This window comes from Saccopteryx leptura, chromosome 4 (genome assembly GCF_036850995.1).
Source record: "Saccopteryx leptura isolate mSacLep1 chromosome 4, mSacLep1_pri_phased_curated, whole genome shotgun sequence".
NCBI lineage: Eukaryota > Metazoa > Chordata > Mammalia > Chiroptera > Emballonuridae > Saccopteryx > Saccopteryx leptura.
Genome location: NC_089506.1, coordinates 29,513,103 through 29,526,214, shown reverse-complemented (window position 1 = coordinate 29,526,214; position 13,112 = coordinate 29,513,103). Strand labels below are relative to the sequence as shown.

General features: G+C 47.4%; 1 protein-coding gene across 1 annotated transcript; it reads left to right on the top strand.

Moving 5' to 3' along the window:
• Positions 1 to 6,121: 6,121 nt before the first annotated feature.
• On the top strand, positions 6,122 to 10,910 carry GOT1L1 (glutamic-oxaloacetic transaminase 1 like 1). The gene is made up of 9 exons (XM_066383594.1): positions 6,122 to 6,236; positions 7,263 to 7,444; positions 7,756 to 7,867; positions 8,114 to 8,223; positions 8,436 to 8,528; positions 8,623 to 8,773; positions 9,656 to 9,821; positions 10,334 to 10,476; positions 10,726 to 10,910. The coding sequence occupies exons 1-9, from the start codon at positions 6,122 to 6,124 to the stop codon at positions 10,908 to 10,910; spliced, it is 1,257 nt and encodes a 418-aa protein (XP_066239691.1).
• Positions 10,911 to 13,112: the final 2,202 nt, after the last annotated feature.

Genomic DNA, 13,112 nt, shown 5'->3' with positions numbered 1-13,112 from the left:
CTGCCATGGCCTATTATTCTGGCCAGAGGCCTCTTGGGGACTTTGATTGGGTGTCCCAGGAACACAGTCTCTCATTCTTCGTTCTTCACTTCTGAGGGAACGACCAGTCATCCTATGATACCTTGACCTCCACATATCTTTTAAGAAAATTAGGAGCTAACGGTTCAGAGTCCATTTACTACAGTTCTCATTTCTAAATTGCTGGTGAGGCAACACACTTTATAACACAAAGGCACACAAGCATAGTTCTCAAAATCTCTTTAGCAAGAGACAAGATGAAATATTAGTGCTTCCACTGTTGGTATTCCCAGAAGGAGGAAGGGATGGGTCCTTTCTTCCCACAGAAGAGAGAAGTGAGAATAGGAGAGTTTTGCCTCAGTTCAGCACCACCCACGCTGTCTCTGGGTTCCCTTCCAGTCACCGGATCCGGTGAGTGAGCCCTTCCTCTAAGACTTCCCCTCGGACCCAAGGCCGAACCTGCCTGATGTTGGCGCACTCCCCAGAATGGCAGGGAGAGGGGCTGGGAGAAGGAGGGAGGCATAGGCAGCTGCTTTACCATGGAGAAATTCCTACCATTTCTGGGGAAGGAGAAACACATGGGGCTGACGGCGAACTTCACGGCTTCAGCAACCTCAGCTGTGTGATAGTTTCCCCTTGCTTCCTGAGGGAAGAATTAACTTTGTTGTTTTTTTACTTCTTTACTTATTTCTTTTTTTTTAAATTTTATTTAAAAAATTAAATTTAATAAGGTGATATCAATCAATAAGAGTATATAGATTTCAGGTAAATATTTCTATAACATTTGAACTGTTGATTATATTGTGTGCCCATCACCCAAAGTCAAATAATTATCCATCACCTTATATTTGTCCCTCTTTGCACCCTTCTTCCTGCTCCTTCCCCCCTCCCTACTCCTGGTAACCACTTCCCTTTTATCTGTGTCCATGAGTCTCAGTTTTATATTCCACTTATGTGTGAAATCATACAGTTCTTAAACTTTTTCTGATTTACTTATTTCACTCAGTGTAATGTTCTCAAGGTCTATCCACATTGTCGTAAATGTCACTATGTCATCATTTCTTATGGCTGAGTAAGGAAGAACTAATCTTAACAGCAAACTAATTCTTACCCTTAGCCTACCTACTCTCATGCCCATTTTCTTGACAGGGTTGCTGGCTTGCTGGAATTGACCTGGGTGGTCTGCTATTGGACTCCTGACCTTGCTTTTCTTGCAAATTGTTGTACTGAAGAATATTCTTTTCTTTTTTTAAAAAAATGGGGAGGGGAGCCTGACCAGGCGGTGGCGCAGTGCATAGAGCGTCGAACTGCGATGCCGAAGACCCAGGTTCGAGACCCCAAGGTCGTCAGCTTGAGCGAGGGCTCATCTGGTTTGAGCAAAAGCTCACCAGCTTGGACCCAAGGTCACTGGCTCGAGCAAGGGGTTACTCAGTCTGCTGAAGGCCCACGGTCAAGGCACATATGAGAAAGCAATCAATGAACAAAAACTAAGGTGTTGCAATGTGCAACAAAAAACTAATGATTGATGCTTCTCATCTCTCCATTGCTGTCTGTCTGTCCCTGTCTATCTCTCTCTGACTCTCTCTCTGCTCTGTAAAAAAAAAAATTAAAAAAAAAAATGGGGAGGGGTATACAAGTGGTACAAAAAGAAGTGGAAAGTTTTACTGATATATCGGATACTGTTTAAAGTAAGCAGATAGTTTTCAGAATGGTCCCTGCGTACCAGCATCACCTCGAAACCTGGTCTGGTGTCTGGCATTTTTCTTTCTTTTTTTTTTTTTTTCATTTTTTTTTTTTTCAGAGAGAGAGAGGGAGAGACAGGGACAGACAGACAGGAACGGAGAGAGATGAGAAGCATCAATCATTAGTTTTTCATTGCGCGTTGCAACACCTTAGTTGTTCACTGATTGCCTTCTCATATGTGCCTTGACCGCGGGCCTTCAGCAGACTGAGTAACCCCTTGCTGGAGCCAGCAACCTTGGGTTCAAGCTGGTGGGCTTTTTGCTCAAATCAGATGAGCCCGCGCTCAATCTGGCAACCTCGGGGTCTCGAACCTGGGTCCTCTGCATCCCAGTCCAACGCTCCATCCACTGCACCACCGCCTGGTCAGGCTGGTGTCTGGCATTTTTATGGAGGACATCTGGCAAGTCTTCCCAATAGCCCTGCCACAGCTCAGGGTCTTCATCACTTCGTAACCGAATTAACTAAAATAATCCCCACTTGGCCTTCCTGTCTAGTTCTGGCTTCCCTCTCATTCATCCTCCACAAACCCTCAGGGGGAGTACTCTAAAATATAAATCTGACAATGTCATTCCCTTTCTTAAAATCAATCAATGGCTTCCTGAAGCATTTGGGAGTAAGATTTAGGCCTCTCAACATAAAGGCCTGGCCTCAGATAGATAGTGCCTACTTCCTAACCTGATTTCCCACCTCTCTCCTCTCTCTATCCACTTTTACCACAATCAGGTTTAAATTCACTGAAGAACTCATTTTATTTTATTTTATTTTTATTCATTTTAGAGAGGAGAGGGAGAGACAGAGACAGAGAGAGAGAGAGAGAGAGAGAGAGAGAGAGAGAGGAGAGACAGAGAAAGAGAAAGAGAAAGAGAAAGAGAAAGAGAAAGAGAAAGAGAAGGGGGGGAGGAGCTGGAAGCATCAACTCCCATATGTGCCTTGACCAGGCAAGCCCAGGGTTTCAAATCGGCGACCTCAGCATTTCCAGGTCGACACATTATCCACTGCGCCACCACAGGTCAGGCCTCATTTTATTTTTTGTTGTCACAAGACATGTAGCCCCTGTCAAACACAGACTGTATGCTCCACTTATCTACCCACCCGTTTATCCCAGAAGTAAGTTTTTATCAAGAGGACAGACTCTCAATGTGTTGCAAGGTAAAACTGACAAGGTCTATTGGTGGCTTGGATGTAGTGTCTAAGAGAAAAAGGGAGAAGTCCGAGATGAGACCAAGATTTTTGGCCTGAGCTCCTGGAAGAATGGACTCACCATTTACTAAAACAGGGGGGAAGTGAGGGGAATGTGAAACTCTTGAGTTACTTTTTTGGACAGAGTAAATTTAAAAAGCCTACTAATTGTGTCTTAGGCGATCAAGTAGGCATTGGGATTTTCAACTCTGTAGGTTAGAAGTCAAAGAGGAATATATAGGTTTGACAGAGGGGCAATTAAACTCATGGGAGTGGATGAGTGCACCTGCATGGTGATCATAGAAAGAGAATTCAGAGTGTATCAAATCAACATGTTGCATACCATCAACTTATGCAATGTTATATGTCAATTATATCTCAATGAAGCTGGAAAAAAGAAAAGATAACTCCAGGCATAACAAAAAAAAGAATTCAGAGGACTGAGCCCAGGAGCACTCCAACACCGAGAGGTCAGACATAGAAGGAACCAGGAAAGCCACTGAGAAGCAGCGCTAATGAGGTGAAAGGAGAAGCAAGAGCAGGTAGCAGCTTGGATGCCCTGGGAAGAAAGTGTTTTAAGGAGGAAGTGGTCAGTTTTGTCACATGCTGTTGAAATATCAAATAACAGGAGAGCCGAGAATGCCCCGTCGAAGGTCGGTCGTTCGTAACCTTGGTGAGAGCAGCTCGATGGTGCGGAGGTGACAAAGTGCTGGTTAGAGTGGCTGCACCAGAACTTGGGACTTGAGGATGTGGAAATGGAGAGTATAAAACAGGGGTCCCCAAACTTTTTACACAGGGCGCCAGTTCACTGTCCCTCAGACCGTTGGAGGGCCAGACTATAAAAAAAACTATGAACAAATCCCTATGCACACTGCACATATCTTATTTTAAAGTAAAAAAACAAAACGGGAACAAATACAATATTTAAAATAAAGAACAAGTAAATTTAAATCAACAAACTGACCCGTATTTCAATGAGAACTATGCTCCTCTCACTGACCACCAATGAAAGAGGTGCCCCTTCTGGAAGTGCAGCGGGGGCCGGATAAATGGCCTCAGGGGGCCGCATGTGGCCCGCGGGCCGTAGTTTGGGGACCCCTGGTACAAAACGTTCTTGCAGTAGCTATCTCTCTGAAGAGGGCCAGAGAAATGCGGTGTGGTCGATGACCCTGGTGTTCTTTTGGTCAATCTGGGCAGAGTTCACCAAAAGAGAATCATGCTCAAGATGTGAAAGGCAAAAGTGAAGCAGAGTCCATTAATACCTGAAGGATCGCTAATTGTTTGTTTCAAGGCAGGTTCCTGGGAAGCACAGCCTGGGCAAGGGAGTAGGACACATGACTCACAGAGGGAGTGCACCGTAGGAGGAACCCGTAGGGAGTGAGGGAGGCAGGACTGGGGAGGGGGAGGGGCCGTGCAAGAATGGACTCCCAGGTCAAGTCTAGCTTAGGTCTGACTTGTGGGTCATGGAGCACAAGCTGAGCCACAGAGATACTCCAAGACAAGCGGCTGGTCTTTCGTACACCTAGATTAGGCAGCCATTCGCTACCCCTCTTGGTGGGAGTATAACCTGCCAGGCAATTTCCAAGCCAGGTGACTCCTGGCAGCTAATGGCAATTCTCCAGAGAAGGTGGATCTGGAAGATAAGCCTTACCCAGCAGCAGGACTGGTAAAGGATATCCCGGTGAGATCCCAACAATGTCTACAACAATCATTCATGAAGTTATTTTTAAAAACTAAAAGAAAAGAAAGCAAAATGCATGACTGAGCCTACAGACTCTTTCCACCCTTGACCATGGCCTTCCAATGAGCTCCTTGGCCACCGGAGAAACAGTTAACAGTGCTGACTTTATTTATTTATTTATTTATTTATTTATTTATTTATTTACGGAGACAGAGAGAGAGTCAGAGAGAGGGATAGACAGGGACAGACAGATAGGAATGGAGAGAGATGAGAAGCATCAATCATCAGTTTTTTGTTGCAACACCTTAGTTGTTCATTGATTGCTTTCTCATATGTGCCTTGACCGTAGGGCTACAGCAGACTGAGTAATCCCTTGCTCAAGCCAGCGACCTTGGGTCCAAGCTGGTGAGCTTTGCTCAAACCAGATGAGCCCATGCTCAAGCTGGCGACCTCGGGGTCTCAAACCTGGGTCCCCCGCATCCCAGTCCTATGCTTTATCCACTGCTCCACCACCTGGTCAAGCAACAGTGTTAACTTTAGATAACTGGGAGAATTAGGGTTGTAAGTTATATAGTTCCTAAACTTAGGACTCTTTAGTAAAATAACTATGGAAGAAAACAGTGCTTTCTTTTTATTCTTTTTAAAATCCAGAGCTCTGGCCTGACTAGGGGGTGGTATAGTGGATAGAGCATCTGCTTGGGACAGGTTCAAAACTCCAAGCTTGCTGGCTTGTGGTTTGAGCACAGGGTTGCTGGCTGGAGCGTGGGATCATAGACATGACCCTGTGGTCGCTGGCTTGAGCCCAAGGTCACTGGCTTGAGCAAAGAGTCACTGGCTCAGCTGGAGCCCTCCAGTCAAGGCACGTATGAGAAAGCAATCAATGAACAACTAAGGTACTGCAACTATGAGTTGATGCTTCTCTCTCTCTGCTTCCTGTCTGTTGGTCCCTGTCTGTCTGTTGCTCTCACTAAATAAATAAATAAATAAATAGACAAAATCTGGAGCCCTTACCAGAATGAAAGTAGAAGCTTTTTAAATGTGTCCCTTGATTTGCAGGATTGAGATACTGTTGGATGTGAGGTTTCGCTTGTATAGGAGACGCCCTCCACTGGCTCTCTGGCTGCCTGTCCTGCCCTATCTTCTAAAGGTCTGACTTGTTATTTTGGAAATGGTGACTTGGAGCCAGAGAAAAGAAAGCAATGAGTTAGGGAGAAGTGTCTGGGAATTCTGGGTAATCTCTAGCCCCTCCCCCAGCCACCTTTCAGGGGTTTCTTTTCAAAGGCCATAGAATATTGCCATAGTCCTTTAGGAGCACCACTAGGAGACCGGGAGTTGGGTTCCGTTGCTCTGGTGACCAGTTAGCTGGGGCCTCTGCATTGGAGCTGCCAGGGTTCTGGGAAGAGTCAGGCCTGTGTGGCTCAGGCTCAAAGGAAGGCTTCCAACAGAAGCAGGAGAGCACAAGAGCGGAGTCATAGTCTCGGTTCTACTTCCATCTCAGTGATGTCCACGCTTTCAGTGTTCTTGGATGTGCCCTATGCCCAGAAGCTAGAAAGCAGCTTGTTAAAGACCTATAAACAGGATGATCACACTGAGAGGATGTTCCTGGCCTATAGAGGTAGATGCCTAAGGCTTAGTATATCACCACTGCCTCTAGGGAGCAGTCTTCTATTCCAGGAATCAGGAATAGCACAAGCTTCTGCAAGTGGGGAGGTCTGTTCCTGTTAACAAAACTGCCAATGGGAAAAAGAGCAGGAAACGTCCTGAGTCATTCCGTGCCCTCCGCCCTTCTCTGGGGCTTCCAGGGATTTGGTATAAACTCTGGTATATCCTCTACCACACTTCTTTCAGCCTCTTCCTTCATTCCCCCTCTGCTCCTGAACCAAGAATGGTTTCCCAAATGGACCCTTCTGATACGCAGCCAGCCTTCGCCCCTGTGAAAGTCAGTGTTACCTTTGTTTCAGCTCAGGTATCCATAATGCCCAGGTTGTATATGATTTTTGCCCTTTAAAACAGCATAGATTTCCGTTGTCTTCTTTAAAAATAAAAATGAGCCCTGGCCGGTTGGCTCAGCGGTAGAGCGTTGGCCTGGCGTGCGGGGGACCCGGGTTCGATTCCTGGCCAGGGCACATAGGAGAAGCGCCCATTTGCTTCTCCACCCCCCCCCCCTCCTCTCTGTCTCTCTCTTCCCCTCCCGCAGCCAAGGCTCCATTGGAGCAAAGATGGCCCGGGCGCTGGGGATGGCTCCTTGGCCTCTGCCCCAGGCGCTAGAGTGGCTCTGGTCGCGGGCAGAGCGATGCCCCAGAGGGGCAGAGCATCACCCCCTGGTGGGCAGAGCATCGCCCCCTGGTGGGCGTGCCGGGTGGATCCCGGTGGGGCGCATGCGGGAGTCTGTCTGTCTCTCCCCGTTTCCAGCTTCAGAAAAATATAAAATAAAATAAAAATAAAAATGATAAAAATTCACTAATAGCACATCGTTTTTATAAAAGGGAGAAAAAAAAGGGAGAGTAATTGTTTTTTCCAAGGTAATTTTCCAAAATCCTCCCCAAAACCGGGAAAGATGCATTGCTTGTAAGCTGTCCGCAGAGCCCAGACTCGGCAGCCCCGAGCCCGCCTCCAGAGTGCTCCCTGGTTCTTCCCACAGCCTGCATGACCAATGAAGGCCAGCCCTGGGTTGCTCCCGCGGTGCAGAAGGTCCGGCTGCAGATCGCACAGGATCCCTCCCTGGATTATGAGTACATGCCGGTGACAGGCATGAAGTCATTCATCCAGGCCTGCTTGGAACTGCTCTTTGGAAAGCATAGCCCAGTCATTGTGGAGAACAGGGTGAGAAGAAGGACCCCTCCTTCCCTCACCCAGACGCAGAGAATGGAGATTGGAGTTTGCACAATCTCAAAGCTGACAGGGTCTTTGGAGGGCCCGCTGGCACTGACAAAGGAGACACCTGAGGCTCACAGCGTCCAAAACTTGTCATTGAAGAGCACAGCCATCATCAGAAGCAAAGCCATGCTCTGGGCACCAGCCCACACTGCTAATGTGTATAAGTTCTTTTAAGAAAGGGGTGAGCTGACTCTGAGGTGGCACTAATGTCACCATTACTCTTTCAACGTGTTATTTGTGTTTATTTTTGCTGGCAGGCTGGGGGTGTGCACACTGTTGGCGAGAGTGGTGCCTTTCAACTTGGGGCCCGGTTCCTCAAAACTTGGCATCAGGATTCTCAAATAGTTTATATAATTTCTTCTAAAAAAGGTGAGTGTTATGCAAAGTGAGGGTATCAGAAAATCCCTGTCGCTGTTCCTAATTCCCACCCCATTGACAATCTTCCCTGTGGCCCTTCTCACTCGCTGTCATGACAAATGGTGGTAAGCCAAGGTACGCTTGTCCTTTCTGTCACTGCCCTGCTTCCAGCCAGTGACCCTCAGACCTATTCTCCACTGTGTCTACCTCCATCTCTCCATTTCCGATGGACCAGATGGTGGGGCTGTGTTCCTACAGAACAGTATGGACCCATCTTCCAGGACATGGGCTTCACAGTTCACGAATACTCCTTCTGGGACCCCAAGCAGCTGTGCATGGACCCCAACGTGCTCCTCGATGTGGTGGAGGTAGAGGGTCCCCCTTCAAAAGCTTCTCCCCAGGCCTGACTTACAGTTTTATTTTCCTTTCCCCCTCACCCCTACGGTTATCAAAGGCCTTTCCTAGGCTTGGCTTTGGCTAGTCCTTTGGGAGGAACTGACATGGGGTGGCACCTCCAATTGTCCTGGTGCCACTACCACTGGGTAGAGGAAGTGCCTAATGAGACAGTGTCTACCTGCAGCAGGCCCCAGACGGCTGTGTCTTTGTGATCGGGGGCCTTGGCAACTGCAACTTGACACATCAGCAGTGGAAAAAGCTGATGGCCACCATGAAGGTGAGCCCAGCGTCTCACCTGACTTCCTCCCCTCTCACCATCCACTATGGCCTTCATTAGTCTGATCCTTTTCTCATTCTCCTTTCTCCTACAGAGGAAGCAGATATTCCCATTTTTTGACATTCCCAATCAAGGTTTATCCACCGGTGACCTGGAAGAAGACACTAGATTCTTACAATACTTTGTGTTTGAAGGTTTTGAGTTCTTCTGCAGTCAGTCTCTGTCCAAGAATTTTGGCATTTATGGTACGGTATGGGCAGAAGGAGAAGGGAGGGCCTGCTGCGAAGGTGCTGCCACTCCCACAGCACCAAGGCTGTGTTTGCCACCTCCTGCCCTGCAGGGGGAGCCAAGGCCTCCAAGGAGAGCAGCATGGAGCACAAGAAAAGAGCTAGGCCTTGGGTTCTCTCCGGTCACCTCAGCGTCAGTTACTAACACTAGCTCCAGTTACATCATTTCCCCCCTTAGGCCTCATTTCCTCATCTAGAAGATGAGGTGTTAAGAACTAGTTACCTTTCTAGTCCCTTCTATCTTTTTTTTATTATTATTTCTCTCTAATTAACAATTTAAAAAAATTTTTTTTTTTTTTTTTACAGAGACAGAGAGAGTCAGAGAGAGGGATAGACAGGGACAGACAGACAGGAATGAAGAGAGATGAGAAGCATCAATCATTAGTTTTTCCTTGAGTTTTGCAACACCTTAGTTGTTCATTGATTGTTTTCTCATATGTGCCTTGACCGTGGGCCTTCAGCAGACCGAGTAACCCCTTGCTCGAGCCAGCGACCTTGGGCTCAAGCTGGTGAGCTTTTGCTCAAACCAGATGAGCTCTCGCTCAAGCTGGCAACCTTGGGGTCTCGAACCTGGGTCTTCCACATCCCAGTCTGATGCTCTATCCACTGTGCCACCGCCTGGTCAGGCTAGTCCCTTCTATCTTTGAGACTCTTACTTACAGCTACTCTTTCTGGAAGAACCTCTGGCAACTTCCTGGGGCCTGGACAGCAGCCTGGCTGGCCGGGAAGAGGGCCCTGTAGGTTACCCCTCTCTTCTGCCAGGCTGGAGGCAGTTATAGGGGAAGGCCTTGGTAGTGGTGGAGGAGACTGAGAATGAGGTTGTCTGTCCCAATGATGCAGATGAAGGAGCGGGGATCCTAGTGGTGGTGGCGCTCAACAACCAGCTCCTGCTGTGCGTCCTCTCCCAGCTGATGAACTTCACCTTAGCCTTGTGGCTAAACCCTCCTACCATGGGCGCTCGCATTGTCACCTCCATCCTCTGTAACCCCGCTTTGCAGGAAGCATGGTAAGGGTGAAGGGTGGGGGCAGGGAGGGATGGGCAGAGCCTCTGGACACCTCCCGACTTCCTGATTCACAGGATTCAGCTGGGTGCTTCTCTTCCTGCCCCTGTTGCTTCTTTACTCCATTCATTTATCAACCTTTACTGATGGCCCACTGTGTTTCCATGGCAGTGGCTATGCCAATGCTTGCCCTACCATTGGGGGAGTGGGTAATAGGACATTGTTTTTGGTACACAGGCTGATGAATTATTTGAACTCTTCCAGACTGCAGGAGATTAGGAAGCCTCAAGGGCTTGCTACTCTGGCAAAATCTGCCTAAGAGTCTGCTTGGCTTGCTTAAATTAGTACAGGCTGAAACTTTCCTCCCATTCATAACCGTCTCAGAACCCTGGCTCCACTAGTGTGCCCTCTCATTCTCTGGTTGGGAGCTTTGAAGGGAAGAAGGGTGGAACGGTAAATGATGTTGAGAGCAGGGGGGCACTTCGCATTCTAATCCCTGCTGTCCTTCTTTTGAAAGGAAGGAGAGTCTGAAAGAGGTTGTAGAGAACGTTATGCTGATCAAGGAAAAGTTTAAGGAGAAGCTCCGGCTCCTGAGAACGCCTGGCTCCTGGGATCACATCACCCAGCAGAATGGGACCCATAGCTATCTTGGACTCGACTGTAAGTGTCTAAGAGTGGATTGTTCTCTCTATTCTGAACTTGGACTTGTAGCTGAAAATTGACCAGGTGACCAAATCCTAGCTTAGCATCAGATGTTGATTTTTTTTCCTGAGGAAAGTGGAGTGCTTTGAAGACCTCCCAACCCCCCTCCATAAATGCTGACACTCCCTGTCCCCCGTAATCTACCCTGGGCTAAAGGGAATTTAGTGGTGGCTACCCTAGGATCTGAGACCCTGTGATTATCACCAGTCCAACAGGTGGAATACCTGGTCAAGGAGAAACATATCTACATCCCCAAGAATGGTCGGATCAACTTCACCTGTATCAATGCCTGCAACATAGATTATATCGCTGAGAGCATCAATGAGGCTGTCCTCCTCACAAAGGGTTCAGAGAAGTGTTTTCAGAAAGAAAATGACTATGAGTTAGAATAAAAGCTTTAGTCTTTTCAAAAATCCTGTGCTCATTATTATTCACTGCTACAATTCAACTCTTCACAAAGCACTGTCTTTCTCTCCATCTACTTATAAGGCACTGGTCCAGTGTCAGCAAAGTGTGTGGGGGGGAAGCCCCAGAGAAAAAGGTAATGTCTACCTTCATATGCCATCCCACATTTATTGAACACCTACTATGTTAAGGCCCTGATCTGATGTCTTATTTCATTCAGGCTGCTATAACAAAATACTCTAGACTGGGTACCTTATAAACAACGGAAATTTATTTCTTATACTTCTGAAGGCTGGGAAGTCCAAGATAAAGGTGCCAACAGATTCAGTGTCTAGTGAAAGCCTACCACCTGGTTCATAAATAGCATCTTTTTTTTCTTTTTTCTTTTTTTTGTGATTGAGACACAGAGAGAAGGACAGATAGGGACAGAGAGACAGAAAGGGAGAGAGAAGAGAAGCATCAATTCTTTGTTGTGGCTCCTTAGTTGTTCATTGATTGCTTTTTCATGTGTGCCTTGACCAGGGGGCTACAGCAGAGCCAGTGACCCCCTTGCTCAAGCCAGCGACCTTGGGCTCAAGGCAGTGACCTTGGGCTTCAAGCTAGTGACCTTTAGGCTCAAGCCAGCAACCACAGGGTCATGTCTATGATCCTACGCTCAAGCCAGCGACCCCTCGCTCAAGCTGGTGAGCCTGTCAAGGCAGATAAGCCCACGCTCAAGCCAGCGACCTTGAGGTTTCAAACCTGGGTCCTCTGTGTTCCAGTCTGACACTCGATCCACTGTACCACCGCCTGGGGCAGGGCAGCATCTTCTAGTTGTAACCTCACATGGCAGAAGGGCTGAGGGATCTTTCTGGGGCTTCTGTTATAAGAGTACCAATTCCATTCACGAGGGCTCTACCTTCATGACCTAAGTCACTCTCAGATACCATCACATTAGTGATTAGGTTTTAATGTATGACTTTGGGGGGAACACAAACATTCAGACCATAGCATTTGGGCATCAAAGGGAATGTAAAAAACACACGTACAATCCAGTCCTTTTTCTCTAGAAGCTTAGTTGGGAGACCTCAGTCATATGAACTGTTAAGTAACATTTCAAGGCTGAATGTAATAAGAACTCACAACATTATATAGATGTGATGATTCTAGTCTCAAACCTTCATGTCATCCCAGCTAAAATGAATTTTTCTGGAGAGCCCTACCCAAAGTACAGATTCATGAGCAAATTTAATGTTGTTATTGTTTTAAGACACTAAATTTAACAGTGATTTGTTACACATTTTTAGATAACTGGAACAATTATTTTGTCTTTTATGTCTCTTTTAATTTTTTATTTATTTATTCATTTTAGAGAAGAGAGAGAGAGGGAGAGAGAGAGAGACAGGGAGAGAGAAGGGGGGAGGAGCTGGAAGCATCAACTCCCATATGTGCCTTGACCAGGCAAGCCCAGGGTTTCGAACTGGCGACCTCAGCATTTCCAGGTCGACGCTTTATCCACTGCGCCACCACAGGTCAGGCTTATGTCTCTTTTAATCTGTAGTTTCCTCTTCCCTCTTTTTTTTTTTTTTTCCTTGCAAATTTTTTTAAACCGAAGAGCTGATGTTTTGGTTGTCGTTCTGCAAGGCTTCTCACAGATAAATTTTGCTCATTTCTCCATGGTATCATTTAGTATGCTCCTCTGTCTCCCTGTATTTTTTGAAAATAAAAATCTAAATTACAGGCTTGATCAGATTCAGGTTCAACTTATTTTTTTGTCTTGGTAAGATCATATCGCAGATGGTGATGTGTGTCTTCAGAAAGCATGGGATGGCCCTGGCCGGTTAGCTCAGTGCCAGAGTGTCGGCTTGGCGTGCAGGAGTCCCGGGTTTGATTCCCGGCCAGGGCACACAGGAGAGGCGCCCATCTGCTTCTCCACCCCTCCCCCTCTCCTTCCTCTCTGTCTCTCTCTTCCCCTCCCGCAGCCGAGGCTCCACTGGAGCAAAGATGGCCCGGGCGCTGGGGATGGCTCCTTGGCCTCTGCCCCAGGTGCTAGAGTGGCTCTGATTGCAACAGAGCTACGCCGCGGATGGGCAGAGCATCGCCCCCTGGTGGGCGTGCCGGGTGGATTCCGGTCGGGCGCATGCGGGAGTCTGTCTGACTGTCTCGCCGTTTCCAACTTCAGAAAAAAAAAACAACAGAAAGCATGGGAT

Coding starts and splice junctions, on each gene's coding strand:
- GOT1L1 (XM_066383594.1), top strand. CDS start 6,122: ATGTCCACGCTTTCAGTGTTCTTGGATGTGCCCTATGCCCAGAAGCTA. Junction 6,237..7,262: donor GATGTTCCTGGCCTATAGAG/GTAGATGCCTAA, acceptor TTCTTCCCACAG/CCTGCATGACCAATGAAGGC. Junction 8,529..8,622: donor AGCTGATGGCCACCATGAAG/GTGAGCCCAGCG, acceptor TTTCTCCTACAG/AGGAAGCAGATATTCCCATT.